Raw genomic sequence first — 27,840 nt, forward strand, 5'->3', positions numbered from 1 at the left:
AAACACTACATCTCTAAAAAAATCACCCATAGGAAAAAGCATAAGAAGTAGGACAGACTTGAAGACAAAAGAAGTAAGTTACTTTTTTTCAGGTAAAAAAACATCTCCTTCATTCAGGTGGTGAAGTACCCACATACAGGAACATCCAAATAATTAATGATGCTGAAGAATAACTTATTATAGAATTTACTGTGCCGTCATATGAGAGCTCATGTGTGGGAGTTAAAAACTGGATGATCCCAATCTGTTTCATATATAGAAAAAATACCCTTCACCAAATCCTCTCTGAACAACATATGCTGAACAGACCTACTATAATCATGCGGCTTCAGTGTGAGGTTTTCTCATTCTTCTCAATCTAACATTTGAAAAATTAATGCCTAATACACAGCTTACGGTTTTGTATTGCAAAAGAAGTTTGCATGCAAATTCAGCCTCATTCATAATCTCTGGACTGATTTAGTTTTCAATTTGCTCCTGGCAGCATTCATATGACACTCACTGCTCAAGACCACAAAACATTATCCATCAACGTTCCAGGTTAATTGTAAAAATTCTAATTATTCACAAGGGAGCATAAATCTTTAGCATGTTCTTAGACTTGCTGTCTGCCCAGAAAACATTGCCTTGAGAATACCACCCATATATGTTTCATTACCTCACTCCATAGCAACGTGGTTTTGAATTATTCCCTTCTGAGTATGAGGTCTGTCTATAGAACCATGGAATTTTCTTACAAAATGAAGCTTTTGTTTCAGAATCATGAAATGGGTAAGGGGTAAGATTGGAAGGGACTGGATCATTTGGTCTAACCTCCCTGCTCAAGGAGGGTCATCCAAGACTTGTGTTCCTTCTCCAGCAGATGTCAAGGTAGTTAAAGTCCCTCACAAGAACCAGTGCTGTGACTTTAAGGGTGCTTCAAGCTGTCTACAAAAGACCTCATCCACTTTTCTCCCCTGATCAGCTGGCCTGTAGCAAACACCCACAACAGTGTCACCCTTATGAGTAATCCCCTTTATGGTGACCCATAAGTTCTCGACTTACTCCTACCCCAAGTCAGAGCTGAACACATTCCAGGTCTGGCCTCACACAAGACAACTCTGCCACCATGTCCTTCCTGGTCTGTCTATCCTAAGCAGTGTGCAGCCCTCCACAACAACATTTCACCCACATGAGCTATCCTATCATCATCAGTTATCCTATCCTAACATCTCCATCAGCACACTGAGATCAATATTGCAATTGATATTGATCAAGATGAGATCAATTTTGTTGATCATCGGTATTATTTTAGGTGATTCTTATATCATTAACACCCAGGGACATAACGTCTCCAGCATCAACATGTGGTAAATCAGTGAGATTTCTATTGCATAACACTAACTTACTTTACCAACCTATTTGGGTCTTCACTGAGTAACTTGGTTTGGTTAAATAAAACCATAAACAAAAGTGAATTTCTTGCAGGTTCTGTGTAAAATAAACTTTCAACTCAACAACATGCAACCTTCCTGTGGAATGACTCATTTTTCTGCTCGTAAGGCTGCAATGGAACAGAAGCAATACTGAGGCTGGAGAAGTAAAAGAAACAAGTAAAGGAAATAGTTCAATTACAAAAAACCATCAGTCTCCAGGGCAACTAACGTCACAGAGATTTGTTCTGCATACGACTACCTCAGTAAGTGCTTCTACCACAAGTCATGCTGCACCAGCAGCTACCAATGTCAAAGAGAATGTAATGAAAAGAACAGAAATTATCAGTGGGGCAAAATGCATATCCCTGAGGTCCTCTGATAGCACCACCTTCTCTTCAAAGGTAGCAATGGGAAAAAATGGAATAAATAACTAAGCCACGAATATCCACAGAATGTCTTTAGCAACATTCAGTGAACAAAAGGTGACTTTTCTGAAGTCATCAAAAGCACTGCAGCTACATCTCCTTCCACAGTGCCACCGAGTCATTCCACAGTCATCTACACCACCCGTGGAGCTTTAGTGATCCCAGTGACAACTCTTCAGTCATACTCACCATGTTGTTCCCCATCAGTGTCGTTCTCACATCACCCATGGAGAAGCAGGACAGTCCTACCCCAAATTTCAACCCCATTCAGCAGACAACAAAGCTAAATCATAATTCCAGCAACCCTCCTACTGCATCACCAAAAGATGCCAGTGAAGGTAAGGATCTAACTAAAATCCAAGTGGTTTAATAAAACTATAATGCTGAACTAAAACCTTTTTTTTTTTTTTTAAATTGAACTGTAGACTTTATGAGACATGTGAAGCTACAAGTGACCAAGTACAAACTAAAACTAAAGCTCACCCAAGCATGTACTTTTCAAATTATTTACTCTTTAATTAATTATTTAACACCTCCCAGAGTGGGAGAACCTTGTGACAGGTATTGCCTATTTTCACTGGAATGGACCTTCAAAGATGATGTGTAGAAATTAGATTTAAAACATACAGCATATCAACTTACTAAAGTTCAGAAATTTTTGTGACCAAAGTTGACTTCTTAAAAACAGTTCCAAAGAAATTACTCATTGTGCATTTAATTACCAAGTTAAGTATGCGTGGGAAAACAATGGAACATAAAACTGTCACTGCACTTTTCTATCCTGCTATTCTGAATCAGGTCTTCAGGAAAAGATTAGAAGGCACCATAATTTTTTGCATTAATTAGCTTTCAAGCTTTTAACACAGGACAGAAAGTACAGTTTGTACTAAGAACTGAAGGATCATCAGACTTTCATGCTTCCCATCATAGTTAATACATAGCTAATAATTACAAGGCACCTGATTTTTAGCTCACAATGACTGAAAAGGAAGGAGAGTTAGAGAGCAAGTTCACTTCCAAGAAAAACTGAGTATCTTGAAGAAAAATTTTATGAAATTTGAGGGAAAATCTTGAAGAAATGCATTTATCCTGCTAATTCAACAGGCGTATGAATCATTACTGATTTTTTAACTTTGTACACTCAGAAATTGAAATTCAGAGACTGCAATTTTAACTGCTGTCTTAAATGTTTACAAATAACTGCATTTGAAGAATGGTTACTGGTTTTTTCTTTAATTAAAAAATAGTTGTTGATTCAGGAATTAAACCTGAAACCTTTTTATTTGATTAAAAACTCATTTAGCTGCCTTTTTATTTTTCCTAAACCCACGTTATTCCCCCAAACCTCAAGGATGGAGAGGTCTGCTTTCATTTCCAAGGGCAGAAAGTTTCTGCAGAAAGGCAGAAACTCATAGCTTGCAAAGTGTTTCAGAACCTTGCTGAAAAGTCTCACTTACTGGTTTTATAGATTTATTATTACCATTCAACGGTTTCATCTTTGTTTCTTTTTCTCCCAGACAAAAACAACAATGAAGAAGTAATAGCTGGCATCTTTGCAGGAACCATTTTGGGATCTGTATTAAATGTCCTGGTTGGATATTTTACATGTGCTACAAAGAGGCCTGAGTCATTTCCCCACAGATGGCTCTATGATGACACAAGGAGTGACCCAGGTAAGGAACAGTGCAAGGGTTTTGCATAAGAATGTTTCTTATTTCTGCACAGGGCTGCTTAAACAGTCTTGTCTTACTGAACTATTAGGATATCATTGACTCCAACCAAATGAGCTTTCAACTGACATTAATTTATTATTTAAAAATTTTAGATTAACCAATAGGCCTCTTAACTCTGTATCTCCTCCTTACAAGTTATTTTTTTTAACCTCTGAAATATCAGGAAAATCGTATCTAGTATCAGTGAACCTGTTCAAAGAATTATGGCTAAGTTTAAAACTATAGCTCAAAAGCTCTCCCAAACCTTGATTAACTGAAAAAAAATTAGACTCTTTAGTCATCCAATGTCAGTTACAAAATTAAGGATGAATCTGTTTTCAGAAGTAAAAATATTTTTAAGATGTTTAACAAGATGACTGCTTTTGTCTTCTCCATGAGAGAAGACATGTAAAAACTTGTACTGAAGTGCAATCACAGTCCAGACATCTATATCATGTTCCTGGATCTTATTTTTAAAAGTTTAAACAAATACTGAGAGGCCAAACACACCTTTTTTCCCCATAGAAAATAAAATCAAAATAAATTTCAGCATTATGCCCTTTCCAGCTTAAAAGCAAGAGCTGAAAGCTGCCAGAACATCAGATTAGGAAGCAGCTGTGAAAGTTGACCACCCATGTGAGAGCTGAAAGGGTGTTGCTAGGACATGAGTTATCTTCTGAAATAATGAATCAGGGCCCTCATCTTTTGCTCTCCCATATGTCAGAAAGCAGTTAACTGGACTTACATGTGATACATGTGAGGGACTGCTGAATTAAACCATGACGGACCCAGCAGATACTGATTCACATCTTTCAACCCATATATATATATAAATATTATCATGTTATTCCTTCAGTTCTTCACTAAGACAACTCTCTTGAACCATATGATAAGAGTCAGAGGTGCCTCACAGCAGACAAGACAGAGGAAGACAATGCAGGGTGCCCATCTGATGGCATTCCAATGGCTGACATCACACCATCCCACCCTTCACTGCAATGCTTGCTTCAGATTACATTCTTGCCTGTTATCTACAGCACTTTCATTTTACCCAAAACAACCTGGCCATTGCTACCTTACAGCCATTACTGTGTGAACAATGTCTTGAAAAGTAAGGAAAAATCACAAGATACACCAATATACAACAGGAGGCCTCAGTAGCATAGCATCACTCCTCTACTTGTAATTAAATGATCAACCTCTGCTTTTCCTGGAAGGATATTACACCTGCTTTCTTAGAAAAATAGCACCCAGGTAAGATTCTGCTTCGTGTAACTTTGGGTAGCAATGGTACAGAGAAAAATTTGACTGGGATTACAATGATATTTTAGTATCAATACAAAAAACATCCTCAGCTTCACCACTTTGAAGTGAACCTATTCCATCCTAATACAATTTCTATCTGATAAACTACTCAGGTCATTATTTTCCCAAATTTACATCTGTACCTTCTTCAGTGAATACGCAACAATTGCTTAAATTTACTTGGATTATTTAATTTGGATTATTTGAAGTTTGCTGGGGAGAATGGAATTACGAGTAAAATGAGCTATGTCTAACCTTTGATTAGATGACACCGATTCAGTATCACTACCAATGGGAAAAAAGATGACAAGCTTCTATTCCTCTGTCAAACAGATCTGCTCTTTGAACTGCAGGCTAGATCTGTAGAAATTATTTAAAATGTGTCAGTACAGATTAGATAGAAAAAATTCTTAAGAGAGGAAAGGAATTATCTCTGATACATATATAGGTATCCTAAAAAGCATGGTCCAGTTCTGTCCAGCTAAAGAGTAAAATTATGATAGTATAGTGCAAAAAATTGCATAGCTTATCTGCTTGCAATTACCAGACGTGTCTAAATAGAAATAAAGAATATGTACAAGAAACAATTGTAAAGGCACAGAATATACAAAATAAAGTGCAGAGAAGACTAACCATGTGGGATATGCCCTGGTTATTATGCTCTGCTAAAACACTTTAATTAGCATGGAGACTGTGCATCACACTGATGGAATGGAATTATCTCACTAACTGTCTGCGAATGTTGCCATGAGGTTTTATTCAATATGTGAGTAAATTACATGCACATACACCCCAGAGAGAAACTATATCAGTCATACTGAATATGGGCAAAACAGGCATTTATTTAAAATATTAAAGATTTCAGTCCATATATGCAATTTTGGTTGGTTGTTTTTTTTTTTTAGTTCAGTCATCCCCATCAATACCAGAACCTGACTTCTAACATAGTATCCAGCACTGTTTGGTAGCAGACTGAAAATCTCAGACAGATTCACCTACCTTACATGAGAATATCACTCTGATGCTTGAAATGAAGCAAAATGTAATGCTTAGCTTTCACCTTCCTTAGCCCATATAATGCCATCTTTCCTGTGATAAAGCACTGCCATACAAGCAAATTCCTCCTTACACTTGAATTTTGCCCTCAGTTGAAAATGGAAAGAGCTCTCTTGAAGAAGAGCTTAGAGATGAAGAGATGCTAAAAAGCTACCTGTGTTGTCTACACTGGTAAATATATAATTAAGTGCATTGTATTTTTGAAAGTAATAATTAATAATCGGAAGACAGTAATAGCAAGATTAGCAGTAAATGAAGAAGCATCAATGAGGAAAGTAATCAAAGTGTGCCCTTTAGTTATATCATGTTAATTTTTAACAAGCCAATCATAATTTTGCATGTATGGGGATGTGCTTCTGTTGTCCATGTAACTATTTGAAGTTTTGCTGTTGTTCATATATTGCTACTTGCTTTTACCATGCCAGCCTCCAAAATTTGTGACATTTGTTCTTATTTCTCTATAAGTGAGTCATTAATACTTATTCATACACACTACATCAATAAAGCTGTTGTGTACCACTTCATTCAAAACTGCACAAGTCTGGCTTGAATACAGACAGCTCTATGTATGGGAACTAGTGTCAATTTCTCAGTGTTTACACAGACAAACATGTTCACTGGTAGAACCAATTATCTCTGGTTCTCTTCTGCTTCCCTTTTTCCCAACAGGAAAATCCTGCATTATCAGCTGCAGTGAAAGCTAATCCTACTGAGGATTTCAATCTGTCTTTTACAGCACTATTACACTGACCTTCTACAAGAGGCAGGACTGGCTTTGGTAGTGCTCAGCAGTGTCCTCTGTGGATGTGCCCCTGCTCAGCTTTGAGCTGCACAACACGATGTGTGCGATGGCAGTGGGAACATAACAAGAGATTCAGACTGAGAATTTAAATGGAAATCCCTCGACTGCAGTAAGCCCTTAACCTCAAACCTTGTCTGTACTTTCCTCTAATTAGCTCCTATAAAACCATTCTCATTTATTCTATAAGAATCCTCTACAAGATCTGATTTTGATATTGGCTCAAGATCAGTAATACAATCCACATGTTTTCTTCTAAAAGGACTTTGACCTAAATAATATAAAATTCAGGCCTAAAGACATATAGGACCCCAAAGAAAATCATTACATTAGCTGTTTATACATATACATTTACACAGAAGGTGTTACCCATTACTAGCATAGAAATTTAAGCCAATGAAAATGAAAAAAAAATTAGTTTGCATGGCAAAATCATAATCCTTCTTTAACTTCTATCAAGAGCTATAATCTCCTTTGTCAAGTAATCATATAAAAGGGCCAGGTGAACTAAAAATAACAAAAAAACAAGTAAAAATGTACTTACCCCAAACTGCCATGAAAATTGCAAAGAAGACAGTCCCCCCGTTATCAAACAAATGTGTAACCTGAATAAAAAAATGAACGTATCAGGAAAAAATAATACTGCCACCTCATCTTTTTCCCCAAACAGTCCCAGAGTAAATAACTGGCATCAGAAACGCAAAGTTAAGCATTCTCATACTAGCATGTTTCTTCTACCAAGGATTGTCAATGTCACACTCTGACTTCCATTATAACTTGAAATCTGCTGTTCCAGACTATCATTCCAGACTATCACCAGTCATTTTGTTTCACAGACAGAACTGTTTTGTCCCTGTCCAGACAGACTAAAATTTCATCCAGAATTCTTGTCATATGGTCGGTCAAACTTAATCTCAACCATTTGTATTTTAAGGTTTTTATGAGCTAAAAACCCTCTTCACTTTTTTCCCTCTACATGCTTACTGTCTCTTGATTTCATTTTCTTCTTCTACCTAGGTATTTTGCAATTTCTGGTGTGATTATTTAAATTTGAAGAATAGCTTCTTGTAGCAAAATATTTAACTGTATAAAATCTTTGCATTAGTTTGACAGAGCAAAGAAGAAGCAAAAATTCAAATACAAAGTAAGCAAAGGAAACAGTAATAAGATAGATAGAGAGGAAAGTAGAAAAACCTTACAAGAATTTTAATTATGAAGTCCTCACAGAGGAATTAATAAGTTGATAAAAATAATACTAATTTATTAATACGGAAATGCTCACCAAAAGGAATTTTAGAAAAACCCCAGATCATTTCAGAGCATTCCCTTATTAGAAAGATGTATTACAAAGGTTTAAAACAAAATGTGCAGAAAAACAAAATGTTTTTCAGGAAACTTGGTTGAAACAAGGGCAGCCATTATACAATCACAATTATTGACAGTAATAATATAATAATTACCTTGGCATATATGCAGCTTTCATTGAGTTTTTGTAGTGTGCAATTGCGTTCACACATAGGGCACATAATGGTTTCATTTGCCTCACAGATCTCTTTGCTGTAGTACAAAACAGGAAAATAAAGGTAATAAAAACACTTCTAGCATTCACAAGGTTTTCTGAGGTTATACCATTTATATTCTCTGTGTGTCAACAGTGTGTGCACCACAAAACTGGGCAAATAAAATAAATTAGAAGTGAATATTTGGCTTGGAAAGCCTAATCCCAAATCAGGAACCTGAACACTATGGGCTGTAGAGTAGCATACAGTATTTCTGGGCATCATGTTACACTTCTCACAGCAGCAAATTCTCTCCCAAATATCTCAAACAGAAAAACAAAAAATTGCTCACTACCCTTCAAATGCATTTACAGCCTATTTTTCTAAATTGTAACATACCAAACATTCAGAGGATAGACAAAACTGGTACATCTTCACTGATCTCAATCAAATGACATCATTTGTACATAACTGAGTAAAGAAGAGAGACACTATGACAAAGGCAAAAGTCAGTATGAGAGGGGGATATTTCCTCCCTTTTGGTGGTAGCCCTTCCTTCTTTTCCATTTCCAACTTGCCCATGGCTGCCAGACTTGAACTACAGAGAGAATCTTCTTGTACACAGAGGGCAGAGACTCATGGCCCTGTGCTGAGATGGGCTCCTGACATAAGCTGATACATACATATATATATCTCACATTTAGTATATACTTATATAATTTTTTTATATATATATATATATATATATACAGAGAGAGAGAGAGCCAACTTCTAGCAGACCCTGAGCATGGAGCAGAGGCAGGCACTTGGACAAGTTACAAACAAGACAAACTAATTCTTAGATGTGGCATCATTCTGCATCACCCTCAACTTACTGCTGCACAAAACCTATGGCTAGCATGGTAAGCACTGTTTGGTTCTATGGCAGTGCATACTCCTGTATTTGCTTATTACTTCTCTATTGAAACTGTGCTGGATATGGGGGGGGAAAAAAGAAAAGTATCATTTCCTGCCTTCAGCCACTAGAGTTGGGCTGATGGCAGCCTCCTGCACCTGAGAGGTGAAGGCACATCGCTGAGGAAAGTATCCTTCTGCAAAACTGATTTCATCATCTGTTAAATTCAGATTTTGTAGTACACAAGACAGATAAAAAATAGGGCTTTGGGATGGAATTTATCATTCTTCAATCAACACTTCCTAACAGCCATGAATTCCTCATAACAGGTGTAATAAACCTGTTTCACATGAAACAGTGCTCAGCAGGTAATATTGAATCTGGGGCAACATGCCAATTCTGACATTGCCATAATGCCATAACATTGTGTTTCCAATTTCCACTGGGTTTCCTGTGTTTAGATTTTTTTGAAGTAACATATACAATTCTATTTCTTCCCGATTGCCGCTGAACACTGCATTTGTGTGTGGTGGTAGCTGCAGTGCTTAAAATCAGTTGATAGATTTTAACACTCTCACAGACGCTTCTCTAGAACTTGCTTTAAAAGAATGCAAAAACGCCAGATAAATAATCTCTCAATCAGACTACAGCAAGACTAAGAACAGGTGTGCAGTCCATCTACCTGCTAATGGATGACTCCTGTCTGCTCAAGGTACAAAGTTTCTGTCTAATCCTTACTAACACCTTCCAGGCTAAGTAAAAAAATATGGCAAGGAGTAGTATCTGTTATCAGTGGCCTTTAGAATTGCCTGAGTACACAAGGTGATACAGAAAACATCTACATATATTTTATCAGGCCAGGCATAATCAGCTTGAGCCACACATTTCACAGCTGTTCTGACTGACACAGTCCTAGCAATGCACTGACAGGACAGCGCTGTGTCATGACTGACCAGAGGGACTGCACAGACTCACACAACCAAAGGCAGGCAGCACCTCCTTCACAGAATTAACACATCCAGATTACAGATGTGGGGCTGCCACAGAGCACGTGGTTAGGACTTCTGCCATAACCCATCCTCTGACAGTATTCTGCAATGAACACTGACTAATGATAGCTATAATAAATATATGAACATTCACCTTCCCTTGCAGGCATACAGGGCTTATATGGGCGTTTAGCTACCTTTCAGTCTCTTGTTTCTGACATAGAGCACGGAGGCCTGGGGCACGCTGGCACTCTGTGCAGCACAGCACCATACTGAGGTGCCTCAGGATGAGACCCAATAGAACCAGCCCCACAGGGACACACTCAAATGTGCTTTGTTTGTGTTTTTTTCTGCAGCTACTAAGCAGCAGCCAGGGGACAAAACTGAAGACAGAAACCCTCAAAAGCTTTCAAATGTGCTTTGTTTGTGTTTTTTTTCTGCAGCTACCAGGGGACAAAACTGAAGACAGAAACCCTCAAAAGCTAGCCTACCTCTGCACTCATTTACAACACCCTGCAACCTTCAAGCAAGGAAGATAACTGCATTTTTCTGTTAAAAAGGAGTCATACCTGCAAGTCTTCCTGGGAGAAGCATGACACACAGGAGGTGATTGCCCTGTTCTATTCTGTGCTGGTGCAGCCTCACCTCGAATATGGTGTGCAGTTTTGGGAGCGACAATATAAGAAAGATATAAAGCTCTTAGAGAGTCTCCAAAAGAGGGCCACAAAGAGGGCGAAAGGCCTAGAGGGGAAGCCATATGAGGAGCAGCTGAAATCACTTGGCTTGTTCAGCTGGCAAACAGGAGATGAGGGGAGATCTCACAGCAATCTAACAGCTTCCTCTCCTTCTGGGTACCAGTGACAGGACCAGAGGGAACACATGAAGCTCTGTCAGAGGTGGTTTAGGTTAGACGTTAGAAAAAAGTTTTTCAATCACAGGGCAGCTGGGAACTGGAACAGATTCCCCAGGAAAGTGGTCACAGTACCAAGATTGACAGAGCTCAAAAATAATTTGGACAATGATCTCAGGCATATGGTGGGATTCTTGGGACTGTCCTATGCAGGCCCAGGAGCTGAACTTCAATGATTCCTGTGAATCCTTTCAAACCCAGGATATTTCATGACTCTATGATATAAAAGCACATAAGAGCTTGCATTTTGAAAGAATGAAATGATTAGAAATTTTGGTATTTCTTTCGAGAAGTTGCCAATGACACACCTTTCTCTTCCACAAGGAAGAAATACTAAGCTATACCTTGATAATAGTAGATTATGGCCCCTTGTTCCCCCTTTGTTGGAACTGTGCCATTGTACATATGACAAATACAAGACTGATAGTTCAACAGCTGTGGTCTCTGTGCTCTAGGAACAGGCTGATCCTTGACTTTAGATCCACTACATTTTGAAGACACCTATGATAAAAAACAATCCTAATACAGTATATTAAAGATAGCATCATTTCCTGGCTGTTAAGTTTATTGCATTTAACTGTATTTAATGTTTTTGAATTTATACAGTTTCTCAGGAGTTTGCTGCACAAAGCAAGCTAAAAAAAAAGTGTTCATTACAGCACTGTAGACTATAATAACTCACTGTGAAATAGAAGCTAAAGAAAACTCCTTAGAAAAAAACTTGAATATGGTCTTGCTCACAGCCAGAGAAACAACATTTTCTATGAAATCTGACTCCAAATATACATACAGCCTAAGCACCCAAACTGCTTGGAGCAACAGCTGCAATTGTAAGAACAGATACTGATACAGTCTGGTAACAGCTAATGGAATACTTTGCAGCACAGCGGATCCTCAGAGAGTTCCCAGAAGTACAGTCAGCACTTGAGCACCCTCATCACAGCATCTAAATTGACATAAACCCTTCCCAGAGCAAAATCACAAAAGTGGGAAACATGAAAACTTGGTTCATTTTACGTGGTTGCAATCTCCCTGAAGCTGAGTCTCCTGGCTGCAAGTTATACTGACCCAGATAAGAACTTTGTTAAGAGTCCAAGTTTGCTACTATTAATGAAGAAGAAAAAAAAGACATAGGCAAAAGTTGAAGTTTAGTAACTGTACTACACTCTGGAAGTTATAGCAAGATGGAGGTAATAAGGGAATACGGGTGTTTTTTCATCCATTAGCCTTAATTAGATCAACAATTCCTCAGTGGGAATCACTGCAATGCAGTGATAAGAATGGCCACTGCCAGTAGTACACATCTGGCTTGATGCAAAACAAATGTAAAAAGTGTAAATACATGACTCAAAGACCCAATATTCTATTTTGGCTATTCTTACATTATTACCATATCTGCAAAACATTTAAAAGTACAGCAATCTAAGTTGTGCCAGACTGTTCCTAATTAACAATAGGCTATTACATATAATTAAATAGAATTTTACCTTACTTGGCTGGAATCCATTGTAAATAATCCATAGAGGAAAACAAAGAGCCCAACCAGGGCAGCAGGAATAAGCATTCCAGTATACCATCCCAGCCAGGCAAAATACAGTCCAATCTTTTCACCAAAGTATCGCCTACATGAAAAGGAAACACACATACTGTTTAAAACTAAATTTTATGGTGACCTCTATCTATCTCTACTGTCACGGTAGTAGAATAATTCTAACAAGGAACTATCATTACAAGTTTATGCCAAAATTGTCACTTTACCAAACAGGTTTTTTTCAGGCTAGCATAATATTTTACTGACACTAACTGCAGATTTATGAGAACAAGCATACAACTGTAGTGCCTCTGTAATTTTCATGTTCTTGCAATGACTAAGTAGATGGACTAGTAGCAACATTATTAAACATAGGATAGATAGATAGATAGATGGATGGATGGATGTACACAGACACAAAAAGTCTGGAAAGGGATAAAGTAAGTTAGCATGACCTAAGTATTCCATTTGAAAAAACATTTATGATAGATAATCATGCATAGATAATATGACATATTTCCAACTATTATTAGTGAAAACAATGTTCTGAAAACACAAGCTGAATACTGAACTTTAATTCTTCAAAACTGGAGTATCAATTGCTAGAACAGATGAAATAAATAGCAGTGATCAGAAAGTCAATGAAGGATGATAAAGCATAAAATTGTCCCATGGCACATACTTAGCTCCACCAATAATAGGTTATGACTCAGATCAGGAATAAAAATTTAAAGCAAAGAAAATCAATTACTGGTATTCAGCATCAGAGGAGGAAACTGTGAAACCCAAACATCACCATTATTTAATTTAAATTATATGTATTTCCCTATTTTACATTTGGTAACCTATGACACTAAGTCTAAGACCTATAAATAAGAGTTATATAATAAGAGTTAAACCCACATGAAAAGGTTAAAATTGGCTTGCATTTTAAGTCCTCTGCATCTGGTAACTCTGATTGTCCATGTGGATAATAGTCTGCTTTCAAGGCTGCTCTCAAAGGAGATGAGAGTCTCTGATGAGCAGATCATATTATGGGTTTGTATTTTAAGTTTCACCCTGCAAATTCCTTAGCAGTTGTAACTACATGTTCTTTAAGCAGACTCATTTGAAATTAACCTACAAAAGAGCACCCAAAATAGGCAACTTAGAGAACTCCAGCCTTAGCCAATAATAGGGAATATCTAGATGTTACAGGAAAGCATAAGGAATTTATGAATATAGTTAGCACACTGTTGCCAGGCTTTTTGTACCAGAGAAAACCTTCAAAGTACTAATACCTGATTAAATCAAGAGGTTGGTATTTGTACCACATTCCCCATCGTGCCCAGCGCTCATACAAGAGGTGTCTGTGATTCTGTGCTCCATGTGTTTTGATGGGATGCCTGCTTTTGTGGCTTCCCTGAAAAAAAAAATACAAAGAAATGTAAGGACAATACCAGGCACTACGGAAAATGTACAAGTTTCTTACGGATTTTTGATAATAATTTTAATGGAAATGTTCTTTATATTTAATAAATAGGTCTCTTATGCTGGGCACATCTGGAACATGTCATCAGGAGCTAATGTAAGCCTGACATAAGAGGCAGGGTTACATACACTTCTGAAATGGCCAGTTTCCCTAATAATTAATGACTGAAACATACTAATACAAGACTTTAAAGAAGTACTCAGCTCTGTTTTCATTTCACTAATAGATGCCTACTTGTGTGCTTTCACCTATTTAAATTTTTCAAGAAAGTCTTGTGGTATATTTTTATTTCTTCTATAAAATTTTAGAAATTTCTAGTATGTCAGCTCTCTTCTCCTAGACATTTTCTCTCACTTTCTTTCACTACTGTTGAAGGTATAGAAAAATATATTCTTTCTGTGGTACATACTTTCTAAGATGAAGGAAACAGAACTGGCATTACTTTGAAGCTACTCTCAAGGCATTAAAAGCAAAACAGTGTCAGTCTGATCCAAAAGGAGTCCTTCCAGGCCATGTCTGACATTTACAGACCACCTAACAGACTAAAAGTGTAGCCTCACGCTTGGCAGTCAAAAGGTATCACGCATATTTGCTGGAATAATCTTGAGCAGAATCTCTTGCATTTGTAATTTTGCTCCAATTCTGAAGCAGGACATATCCCTTAGTTGAACTTTTTCCCAAAAAAACTTCCATCACTCAGCAACGGTAAAAAAACTATTCCAATTGTTGACTACAAGAGAGCCATGTAACTTCTTGTGAGGAGAGCAGAGTTCTCCAGCATCCACCTCAGTGATCAGACAGCTTCTTGACCCTGGCAGATGCAGGTAACTAAACCATTTAGATTTTTATCAGGTATTTGAAATCTTGAGCACTCCTTGCAGTTCAAAGAACACTAGAAACTTGTTACAATCTGCTGATTTTCTGACTTAAGAATGAGTTAAAACCAAAGCTCAACACAACAAAGAGTCCAAGTCTACTCCTTTCTCCTTAGAGTCAGCACAGCAGCATACCAAAGATGTCAACATTGAGTGTGACCTGTGCAGCACCTAGGAAGAGAACATCAACCTCGCACAGCAGGCTGGATAAATTACTGCAAAGCATTACCCTGTATTACATGTTTTCATTGTTTTTCCCCCCTGCTTCTTTCTGCACTGTTATCCATAAAAGAGTTCAAGTCTCAGCATTCCCACTGGGATTGAATTTTTACTTATTTGTTCATGTGGGAAAAAAAAAAAATTGAGTGTTCCACCACTAGTCCTTAGCATCAGTCAAGGAGCAATTAAGGTAAGAGTGGCTTAAAACTGATTTTACTAATTTTGAATGAGATGTGGAAACAGTAGCTTATGCCATAACAAAGGAATGTATAAAATTGATATGACACCACAGCTTTGATGCCACAGAAAGCTTCACAGGCCTTCATGGTAGTACAGCCAGCTTTTCCCTGAAGTCAGTAATGCACAGCTGAAGCATTAACAATGATGATGTATTATTTATCTAAAATACTCCTTCTCTGCATTCCTAGTAATTAATTATTAAAACTAAAGTATTTAATAATAAAAAATTACTCTCAGCCATTTGTAAAGACTTCGAAACCAAGTCTCAATATTCAACAGAAACACCCAGAGTTCAGAGCTGCAATTGCCATGTTCCTGAGAGCATTTAAAAGACTGAAGATGTGTGGCTTGCTTCTTCTTTTCAACATTAGAAGACTTCCTGAAAACCCTCTTAAGTCAAACACAGGTTTTTAGTTCATTTTGTGGGCTTACAGTCTTTAGCAAACTTTTAAACTACTGGAAAAAGCACTGTCAGGTATAGCAGCAGTGGGGTTGCTGATACCACCATTTAGATGGTGATTGCTGCTGCCTGTATCTTATTTCCCAATGAGCATCTCCTGTGGAAAAGCTGCTTGGGTGAGCATTCAGGCAAGGCAGGCAAGTCCACACACCACGCTGACCATGGCTAGTGTGGCAGAGAGGCAGAAGTGCCTTTTGTAGGGTCAGTTCCAGCGAGGTTTATTCCAACACACCAAGGGGAACCAGAGACAGAAGACCAGGCCATGTGCTCTGCACCAGGCTTTTATAGGGGGGACTATGGGGGCAGCACCGAGGGCAGAAGGGGCCAGCCAAGGGGTACCACAGCCTGTGAGGAAACGGGGAAAGGAGAAACCAGGAGAACTTGGGACAAATGGGGAAAGGAACTGGGATGGATCAGCGCTGTGCCAGACTGCATGGGGAAGTCTTTTCTGTCCGCCCAGGTACAGAGGGTCTCCATGGTGAATCCCTTCAGGGGAGGGCCCTGGGGGTCTCCCTGAGGGGGAAAGATCCTGAGGATTCCACAACTCCCCTGTTTTTTCTTACTATGAAGACTTTCCCAGTGGATTTCTGCAAACACTTAACAGGGAAACACAAGTAAAACAAAAACCAAATCCAGCTCCGTCAACAGCCTGAATAGTCCTTTTGAGAACCATCTCTAAATAATACTCAGTCTCAGTACATATTAGAAATCATCCAGAACTATTCTGAAAATACTAAACAGGAAATAATTAAGAAGTCCCCCTTTACTGTGATCAAGTGGCCAAGCTATTAGAAAAACAAATCCTTTTGTAGGTGGCAAGCAAAAATAATTTAATACAACTAACTGGAACAATTTGGAACAACTGACACTCTCCTTAAGAACTCAACAGGAGTTCTTAATGTGCAGTTCATAAAAATCAGAAAAGAATTGTAATATCCCAGTCCAATGAGAAAATGTTCCAGGATGTTATTAAAATATCCAAATTATCCAAATACAGAAAATTTTAAAAGCCAATATTAAAGTAAAAGCTATAAATAGAAGAAGCATCAACAAATTACAATATGAAATTAAAAGTTTGCAGGACAGAATTAAAGTAAAGATCCCAAACCACTAGTGGAAGCTTTAATCCAAATATGAAACTAAAAATCAAATTAACCAGGTTACCTCATGTGGTGGAAATGCTGCTTCATATGTTCCATTATTTAGTAACCTATTAATACCTAAAAAAACCCAAAAAAGCATTACTTCAAACGTAAATTTTTCATACACATTTTTCAAGTCACATTTGAAGAATGTAACTTAGTGTTAAATGATAAGAATGCTGCTAAAGATGATAATCAATAACCCCACCAACTACTTCAGCAGGTACTGCTGATGCTTTCAGATTTCTGGCTCTCAAACTGGAGAGCAACTTGCCAAAGCAACAAAGCCTGAAAACTTTATCTCAGGGTTGAGTGCTTGTACCAGATTGACTGTGAGAAAACAGCTACATTCACACTGCATTCCTCAGAGGACATAACTCAGATTTTATGGGGGACCAGATGATCTGATATACACAGAGTGGAACAGACAGACAATCCTTGAGGCAGTGAAACCCCTGCATGGTTAAAAGCTATTAGGCAGCTATTTAGCTACCAGCTAAAACCTGGTATTTTTAAATATAAGCCAGCTGACAATTTCATATCAGAGCAGTGCTCTGTGCCAGACTGACTACTGTATTTTGGATCAGTTCCTAGAGTCTTCCTAAAACCAGATTTGTTGTACTAGCACAGCATATTATAAAAATTTAAGAAAAATAAATAACCCTTGATAGGCACAACAAAAAGACTCAATAGCCTTTAAGAGCAAATCTATAGACAAAAGTTTCCCCAAGAAACAGGTACGTATGGTGCAATACAGATTTGTCTCTTCAAATATACCAATTATACTAAACTAATCTTATAATGAAATTTCCCATCATCAGCTGCAAAGGTGTTAGATATGAACACTTATTCTTCCAGTTTTTCTTACTACTGCTTTTGTTCAGAAACTCAAGCAACAGTTTTCAGTAATTGGAATCATGAAAGCCTCTGCATATTTAATCTTTAATTCCTGCAGAGAATATTGAAAATCATGCAAGCATCCTCTGGTCATTGAAAATGGGTAATCAGACCTTCTAAAAACTAACACTGTATTATGAGTGTTGATATAAAGTGAATTTAGTCTTAGATCAGCTGTCTCTGAGCTACACAGACACCACAAATAAATCAAGTGTAGCACACATTGATTCTACTGGACTGAAACTGAGGGATAGGAGCTGAAATACTAGGATCAGTCCTTGAAAACATTTTCAGCTTTCTGAGGTATATGTAACCCTTACTGTGGCTCTCAATAATGTAAAGTTACAATAATCTCTCCATTTCATTTTAATGAATGAGTAATTAAGTGAAAAATATTGCAAGTTTTCACAGAGGTATTTAGGTAGATAGAAAATGATGGGACATTGTTTCAACTCTGTTACTGTGTGAATGAAAAGATTTCAAAAACAGGAAAAAATTGAGTTTACTCAAATTATATTTTTCCAGGCAATTAAAGATGAAAAATTTTATAGCTTTGGGTTAGGTAAAAAATACAGCATTCTCACCCATTTTGGATTTTCCATCTTCATACTTAGTTCTCTGTAGCACATGATGCACAATTCTACTTCTTGTGGAATTGCTGAAGAAGCTGTCTTTGTTGTTTATCGTAAAACTATTAAAATAATGAAGGTCTTAATATTCAAAACAATGGACACGTTGAAACATAGCTGTTCAAGTGTTTTCTTTTTACAATTATTTAGTGGATGTTTACATTCCTTAGACATAAGGTTATACACGCTGACAGCAGGTCCAATAAAGTTATCCTTATCACAGATTAAACCAAAAATATCCTACTATCTAGTTAATTTCTGTTCTGGATATAATTAATTAAATAACGATCTTCAGTAACAGTGGTGGCCTTAAATTACTTATGAGCTGACAGTTGTCTGAGCAGTGGAACCACCAAAATTACTATTAAAAAAAAATAAAATCCACGCACTGGAAACTTGGGAAGCAGCTCCAGAACCATTTTCCCTTAGAGGATCCCAGGATGGAGCCAAGTAAAGCAACCTTGGCCAGATGGCTCCATTCTGGACACGAGAAATGTGATATGCAGGAGCTTCTTCCTCCTCAGCTCTGCCAAAACTGATGTTACTACAATTCATTACATCAGCTGAGCTGATTGAGAAAAAAACACCAAAACCAGGGGACTGATCCAGTGCATTATGGTAAGTTACTGGGAAAAAAATTGAGACTATAATGCAATTACTCTATTTTTCTGGGGGTAAATAAACTCAGTTCACTACCATTTAGATTCTTTACTGAGTGGCAAAATCCTGTTTATCCTTATTCATATTTCTACTTTAAATTAACTTTTCTCTCCTGAAACAGTTAGCACAAAATAACTTTAAAATCAAGAAACAGAATTTTAAAACCTAAATTTATAGGTACTGACAAAATTTATGTCACATTTTAAATATAGCATTGTCAACATGCTGATTTGAACACGTACAGTTTCACTGTATAGATATTTGTATTTTCAGAGGCAATAGATCTTTTTAAATGCAGATCTGATAAGAGGGGAAAAAAAATCATCAGTGGTCTTAGCTTGCTTCTGGTGTTCCAAATCTCAACAGGTTTTGCCTACATAAAGTAAGTAAGCACAGAAAACTTGAGCAAGTATTTGCATTTGGCAATGTAAAGGAACAAAAAGCCAAAAAAATTCCTAACTAAAATGGCAACATTCATCTTTCCATCAAATTTCACATTACGTTACTGAGTGACCATCAAATAGCAAGTAACAAAGAGCGGATTTTCACTTTAAGAGAATAAAATCAAACATGATACTTGGTATTTCCAGTGACCATCTGTCAGCAGCTACCTCTCTGGCACTTGCTCAGAAGTGAGAAGCAAAACCCTTGTGGTCCATGGCACTGCCTCCCCGGCCCAGCACTCACTGGTGGATGCGAGCGCGGCTGAAGGGGGCTGTGTAGCAATCTGTTTCCTCCAGATCAGGCAGGGCCTCCTTATCCAGCTTCATGGGATTTCTTGGCAACCAGCTTTTCAGCTCTCTGATATTCCTCTGCAAACTGAGACAAGAAGAAGTCAGATTTACATGCTCTCAGTTCCTTGTCATTTCTATCACCAGCACTGCGTATTTACTGACATTGTACTAGAAATGAAATTAAATGAAAGCAGGCAACTTCCACATTAAGTAAACAAAAGAAAATAAGGATTCAAAAAGCAAATTTATTTGCAATCCATCTTGAACACCTTATTTGAGTAAAACTCATCCTAAAATTAGTGGGATTATGACTCAAAGTAGGACTGCAGTATTGAGTCTGGAGAAATTAACTTCCCAAGGTAGTTCATCCGGCAGAACTGCAGATGCTTATGCTTTAGCCAAGAACATACCTAGCTGCACTGAACAAAGCAAGTGAAACTCCTCCCCACTCTCTTGCCTGGCAACGTGGACACTAAAATTCATAAAATTTTTAAGCATATTTGAGAGTGCTAAGGATCAGATTATGGCTTTCTGATCGCAACAAAGTTTTCCCCTACAAAATTTTCTTAAAAATCCAAGAGCTGATATTGCCTTATGAAACAGTACACCTAAATATCAAATAAAATAAAGGCTATGTTACACCAAAATGGTTATGCTGCATTTAGGCAAAAAAACTCCCTAGGTAAGGCTTCCTCTAGATTCTTAAAAATTGATGCTACAAAACACAAACAGAACATCAATGCTGTATCTTCAATTAAATTACATATTGGCAACATAAATGTTTGGTTTTTTTCTCTACTGGCACCTTGCCTAAAAGATGTTTCAGGACATCATTTATACAGGGGTAAATCTAGTCAAGTGCAGTTAATTTTCAAGCAATTTTCACTTCAGTTGTGCCCTCCTTGCTCACCTACACCTTTTCTTATTCAACTGCAATGCAACACGATTACTTAAGGAATAGATCTCAAATTAAATGTGCTATATAATGACAAAATAAGCACATCAGAGATTCAGAAAAAGTCTAAATTTGAGAAAAACGTTCCCCAAATAGTATTTTTTTCAGTGGAATTCAGGTTCTACTCAATGAATATGTATGCATGATATATAAAGCATATATATTTTATATCTACAAGAAGTGTAAAGCTAAGCAACAAATTATTTTCTCTGAGGTGAACACTTCATTGCATGTGCTAAGCAGAACAGCTACACATTTTATAATGCTCATAAGAAAAAGTTATATTTCGTAATCTTTATAATATTTCATAATGTGAGTGAACCTACTTTCATTATGTTCATAGTAAAGACTAATATGTGATGATGTGGTAAATTGCTCTCATGCAATAAAGTAACCCTTATGAAAATGCACTTATTATTATCAACATCAGCAAAACCAGAAAACCGTATTTCACACAGTATCAGATCGAAATTTCAGCCAAATGTGGGAGAAGGATTTTATATTTAAAATTCTCAAAATTTTCTTCTGGCTATATATTGCAAGATATTAGTGCACATTCTGTTGTAACTGATATTGCACTTGAAGCTCACCACTTGTGCTCAACAGCAGCCACTGTAAGCCAAAGAACATAATGTGTTCATGAAACTGGAACACAGAATACAGTTCACAGGCAGGTGGATTCCTTAACTGTCTCCTTAATAATACCTTAGTAAGTGAGTGGATTATCTTTATTAGTTCCAGCAGCAGCTCACTTAGTACAGTTTATATAAGGGCAGTTTCCCCTTTATTCTCTTGAACCCTTTTTTCTGTTGTATACTTGCTGACTTTTTAGTCAAAATCCAGAATTCCTTTTTTTTAATGAGGAAGATAGGCAGATGCATCAGGAAGAAAAGAAAAAACAATGCATCTAATTTCAGATTCTTTCATTATGAAAGTACTCGAAAATTGGTTATGGGAAAAGCCTTGATCTCTTCTCCCATACAAAAATCTAAAAAAAAGTTGATAAATATTAAATTAAAGAACACAGCTCTTGTTTAAAATTCATGGCTGCTTTCTTTAACACGAAAAGCAGCATTGGAATAAATTAATGCTTGTGTCCACATTACATTTACAGTTTCTCTTCTGAGAAAAAATGTAGTGTCTTTAGTGCTAGATAGTATAGAATATTGCAACTGAGAAATGTATAAAAAAGATCCAAGAGAGACATTTTTCTTACGTTATTTTACTGTTGAACAAGAAACGGAATTTTCATGGAGCTTGCCTTTAAATACAAATTTTTTGCCTAAATCACAGGCCTAAGTATTAGAATTTTTACTCAGAGTGGCTTTCTAGGCTAAAAGTAGCAGTTTAAACAGACTGCTGACTTAATCTGTTCAATGTAGCCTATTTAGTGACAGTGAAAGCAGAGAGAGCTGCTCTGGGGAAGTCAGTAGTTCAGGCAAGGAGATAAAAAATGTCCTAGTGGAATGGTGCAGTAAAGTTATGGGATACTGCTTCAGGTATGCTTTTACTGAAACCACTCCAGTTGATGCTACAGGCATGCCTTGGACCAAGGGACATCACTCTGAAATGCACGTGCATTTCATTCTCAGCTACACAATTTAATATTTTATGAAGATACTTGTAATTTCAGCTTTGCTCAACTCCCATTCTCAGTCCTACCCCTCTGATTTATTTGGTTGGTTCGTCTTTTTTTACAGAACAAGTTCACCCAAAAAATCCTTGCAGACTATGTTTACTCAACAGACTGCAATGTAAAGGAACACGGTGTGTAGATCATGTTAGCATTATCTGATCGAACTCATGGAATGAGATACCAGAATTAAGCAGCTTCACCAGTCATGTTAGGCAGCTCTGACAGCAGTCATCACCCAGCAGTTTGTTTGGTGTTTGTGTCTCTCAAGGCTGGCCAGAAGTGTCAGCTATATGCCACCAAGTTACCTGGGCACAGTGTGTTTCCATGTACTGCAATGGGAAACACCTTAGGGCTGACAGATTCAACATAACAGACACAATCATCACTAAAAAAAGAAAATGATCATACCTTGGTTTAATGCAATGATATCAACAATTTCACTTCAGTGTGCAGACTGAAATCCCAAAGATTTTACAAGTCCTCTTGTAAAGCAAACTTACTGCGGGTCAGGTGCTAAACAAACTCATTTTTGGTTCTCTATATTTAGAAGTATTAAGTAATTTTATCATTACAGTGGGCAAAGTGAAGCTGCATACTAAGACAACTATATTTCATTTTCTTCTCCTTCTCATCATTTACCAGCATGAAAACAGCAGGTCCAATGCAGCAATTACAAAACAGTTTTACTAGATTATTCAGTCTTCAGTCGGAGTGTTCAGACATTTTTGATACCTACCCTATTTACATGTATATTTCTTTCCTTTAAGAAGAAGACTTTCCAAATATTGGTCATAATGAACATGATAGATTTATTTCTCTATGTGAGTCTACGGATAGCAATCAAGCTTCATAGAATTAAATACAATGTTAAGGGCTTTTTAAATGTGTGTAAATAGAGAGACCACATAGATACCACATAAAAGAAATTAAGTATTAAATTTTTCTTGTCCTTTCATTAATCCATGTAATAATCTTTTGCAGACCTTTTAAAGAACATTTATAGATACATATATACCTATCATACAACTGTTTCAATGAAGTTAGAGAAGTGTACATGTCACAGCAGGTCTAATATACTAGAATTATACTAGAATACTTGGTATTCTTAAATCATAGAAACTTTATAACCTTAATATTTTCATATACGAGAATTTTAATATAGTTCTTCACTATAGCTCATAGAAACTACACTTAGAAATTTTAACAAGATATGAAATAAATTACAGAGAAGCAGTTAAGCTGGAAAAGCTGCAAGATACAAGGTAACAATGACAATTGTAGAAGTAAAAGTATGTGACGTGTATGTCAGCAATTTTAGCTTTCAATTTTAAATACAGCTTCTTTATTTCTTTTGTTTCACACAATTCCTCTGTGCACTGAATTATATAAAGTGCCAGAAAATATATGCATAAAAATATTCATTCCCTTAATTCTCACCACATAAATGCATTTATCTCAAATACAAAATCAATTTGGCTTGGAAATTACTTTTTACTCGATTCACAGGTAATGTGCAATTTCAGTTACATCTTTCAGATATCTGTCCTTCTAAATAAGGAAAACAAAATTTATGTAATATCCAGGACCCACCAGATGGATTATAGATGAAATGAGACAATTTGGAAGTAAAGCTTGTTGATTCTGCATTTTATTGCAAAGCATTTCACTTAGACCTTTCATAATGCATGCTAAAATGGAGCAAGCATGGGAACTGGGAAGAGGACAAAACGCAGTTGTAAATCTATGTTATAAATTGGTTTACTTCAACATATGTTATCAGCTCAAATGTTTAAAGTTTTCTCACTTGACCAACATTCTCCTGTTATTAGCTGATCATCTTGGAAACTGTTATCATGAGACTCCCTAAATTCTATCAGAGAAATGAGAGCTCTGTCTAAAGTGACAACAAGAGAACATAAATCAAAAGTGATCTCATCTCAAGATCCATCTCAAGAAAATCTGTGATGGGGAACTCTTTCAGGATATTTACCTCCTGTGAAATATTTTCAGCTATCTTTTCTGCTGGGGATTAATTATGTCTGACTTAAGCGATGGGGAGTAACTACAACTCAGTGTCCACCACTCTCACTCCCTAGCACTCCCAGACTCCTTTCCCCTGCCCCTACAGCCTCTTGAACCCTTCTTCTGGCTGACAAAAAGACCAACAGCAGCAGCAGCTAGCTACAAGTCAGTTTTGCAAGTTGTGTGAGCTAGCAAACAAAAATTCAAAGCAGCCTTCAGCATGTGGCATTCATTTGTTCCTGATCAGGAGGACACAAAGGAGAAAAAATATGTTTGCATATCTAAGGAAGTAGCTGACTGCCAGAATCTGAGAGACACACTCAAAAGTATCCTTCATGCTAAAGAGGTATGCCTTAGTGTCAGCAGATAGAAGGCCAGAGATAAATTTGGTGTTAAATCCTTGCTGCTAAGATAAGGTCTCTTTTGTTTGTTTCCCTGGCATAAACATTTTTACATTTCTAAAATGAGAACTGGCAAAGCTTTAAAGTACTGCACCTTGTTGCAGATGAATATTTTAACACTTTGAGCTGACATGTTTTTGGTTTTCAGGAAAATAATCTAATTTTCCAAGTTTCACGGATAAATTTACAACTGCGAATGGGTTTTCTTTAGCAGGGTGACTATCTGACAAAATTAGAAGCTACACATCACCCACCAACCTGCCCATGGTTTTGCTCCTCCAGTCAGTGTAATAACATTTTTTCCTGAAAGAACAGCAAAAATCAGCAGAGATTAATCAAATAGGAGACAGTTGAAAAGGACATGCACGTTACAAAACAATGCTAGACATTTTAAAACATGCATTTTCATAGACAAAAATATGAAAAAAACACTTTAAAAAGGCAACTGAAATAGAATAAGTCATTACAATAACAGTTTCACATTTTTCAAGTTTGCTCTAAAATGACATTTTAGATTTGTAGCTACTGACAATAATGATAACTGATCATTAAGTCACTTAACAGCTCCTTTCTCTCCACCCTTCACCAGTTATAGACACTTAGAGAAACAAGACCAGAAATTCCCAGTAAAGTCTTCTGAGAACAGTTATTCTGAAACCAAATTGAGATGTATTTGCCACATGGTTATATTTTCCACACCTAGTTTCAGGCTTTCAGGCTTTTTTCTGGCCTCCTCCTATAATTTCACATGACATTTCAACCACACAAAAGCCTTGATATTGCAGATTCCTCAGGAGTTAGTAAGATCTGCAACTGCACACCTGGGCAGTATGTATATTACTTACATTGAAGATCCACTGAAATTAATACCTTAAAAAGAGAGTGAAAGACTCCTTGCCTGGAAAATTCATGGCCACTGGAAAATTATGTATCTACCAATCTGCAGACTATTGGCAGCCTGACATTTGGTACTGCTAGGCAGGACTGTAAATGAAGCAATGCAGAGTATTAAAGGGTTTTCAGACTTTTTTTTTAACAAAACCCTTATTTAATTCCCTTTAGTTACCCTTAGCTGTTTTGCACAGATGAGTTCAGCTGTTACAAATAATTTATTAACTACAAACAAAAATAATTATGCATCGCAAGATACTTGTAGACAAAATAAAAGCATTGCCTCAGTTCTAGAAACAGACAGTAATTGTATTTCTACTGGCAGACCATATACTTAACAAAAATACCCATAAAAGTTAAAAAATTGTACTTCAGTCATGACCTAGCTTTGATGTTCACACAAACCCTGTTTGAAACCATGCTTCCAAATAAAGGAGCACTGCAAAGTCAGCCATACATACAAGACAGTAATTATTACTACACAGTGTCTATTGAAATTTTAGAAAAATTTCATTCTGCAATTGAAACACTGAGATTCCATCTATATTACACATATGATACATATTATATATCTGCCAACACATTTTCCTATAATGCCAAGATAAAGCAGTTCTGGGGTTGTGGATGAATCTCAAAAGTATTTTTACTTTTCAGAAACAGAGAGAAGTAACCTGTGTGATAATAACTCTGTTCATTTTGTTTAGATTCCTGGATTGAGCAAAATGAAACTAAATAGTTTGAATTGAATTCTTCATGTGTGAAGAATCATATCATATATGATATTGATATATGGTATATTTTAGTGACCATAACTAAAAGTCAAAATTTTGCAAGACTGTGCAAGAGCAAATGGGTATACTACACTAAAATACTGCAGGGAAGGTTATCTGTCATCTTCAACATATTTTTGTACTAGAACTAGTCAGAAACCACGGATGAAACAGATAAAGCCTACAAGAAATAATGTGCTTTTTAGAATTACAGAATATCTCAGGCAAGAAGGGACACACAAAGATCATCAAGTCCAACTGTCTTCTCCTCTTAGGCCTACTTAAATCTACCTAAAAACGACCTGAAACTTTTTAGGAGGAAGATGCTCTAGGTCACTGAGTAATCACTAATTGTGGGAGAACTGTAGCATTTGAGGTTCCTTTGTCCATTGAATGGTTATTTCAGGAAAACAATATACACCATCCAGGTAGGAAACACTTCATTAAAAAAGAAAGTTCAACACTTCAAACACAAATGTTCTTAACAGAATATGTAATTAAATTATAAAATGTGTGGTCCCAGGATGTTGTTACAGGAGCGGAGGTTTATATTTTTGCATCCATGAAAAAGCCATCCAGGCAAATATCAACAAAGATGAAGACGTGAACTCTAGTTCTATAAAGTTTCTAAAGCACAGCCTTCTATAAAGGGAGAAGGAAGGTATCATGAAAAACTGCTCATTCTCCTTTAGAGAGACACTTCAGAAAGGCTGCTGGCAAAGCAGGGCAGACCATTCTTTAATTCTGCTACATCCAGCTTGTGTTTGTAAGAGAATTGTGTTGAGTCTTCTGTTTTAAAAGGTACAGAAATTCAAGAAATATATTGAAATAGTCACACAAGTTCTAGGCTGCAATATCATTTAAATTCCTATTAAAATCTTTTTAAAGATCACAGGAATGTTGACCAATTTACTAGTTCTCACAGTTCTGTTATGGAGGTAGAGGTGGAAAAATTTCCTCCCAAATATATGTATTTCATTGTACAGCAAAACCACAAAAAAGGTGAAATGGCAAAATTTAGTATTTCATCTACTTTTGGTTTACTAAAATGAATTGGATAAAAAGAAGCCAAAGAAACACTCCAGGAATAAAGACACTTTGGGGAAACACTAAGAGAATATATTTACATGGCATTTAATAATATAACAAACAAACACGACTTAGAATGCCTTCCAAATAAAGCAGGATTGCAAAAGCCAGGCTTTTTTGTCCTGAGAGCACTATAGATCTATAAAGTAACTGAAATTATGAAGAATTCAAACCACTGCTAAAACACAATTTTGTGAATTAATGTATCAAAAG

General features: G+C 36.7%; 1 protein-coding gene across 2 annotated transcripts in view; it reads right to left on the bottom strand.

Annotated features, from left to right (window-relative positions):
- ANO3 (anoctamin 3) overlaps window positions 1-27,840 on the bottom strand; it is a 102,999-nt gene that overhangs the window by 14,542 nt on the left and 60,617 nt on the right. For both annotated transcript variants that reach the window (XM_041411573.1, XM_041411582.1), the window contains 8 exons: window positions 25,136-25,180; window positions 19,817-19,948; window positions 18,425-18,531; window positions 16,966-17,021; window positions 13,817-13,938; window positions 12,493-12,627; window positions 8,173-8,269; window positions 7,257-7,317 (listed from right to left, as the gene is read on the bottom strand). In XM_041411573.1, coding sequence (XP_041267507.1) covers window positions 7,257-7,317; window positions 8,173-8,269; window positions 12,493-12,627; window positions 13,817-13,938; window positions 16,966-17,021; window positions 18,425-18,531; window positions 19,817-19,948; window positions 25,136-25,180 — 755 coding nt within the window. The remainder of the gene's footprint in view (window positions 1-7,256; window positions 7,318-8,172; window positions 8,270-12,492; window positions 12,628-13,816; window positions 13,939-16,965; window positions 17,022-18,424; window positions 18,532-19,816; window positions 19,949-25,135; window positions 25,181-27,840) is intronic.

The sequence above is a fragment of the Onychostruthus taczanowskii genome, unplaced genomic scaffold (genome assembly GCF_017590055.1).
Source record: "Onychostruthus taczanowskii isolate IOZ18803 unplaced genomic scaffold, ASM1759005v1 scaffold101, whole genome shotgun sequence".
Taxonomy (NCBI): Eukaryota; Metazoa; Chordata; class Aves; order Passeriformes; family Passeridae; genus Onychostruthus; species Onychostruthus taczanowskii.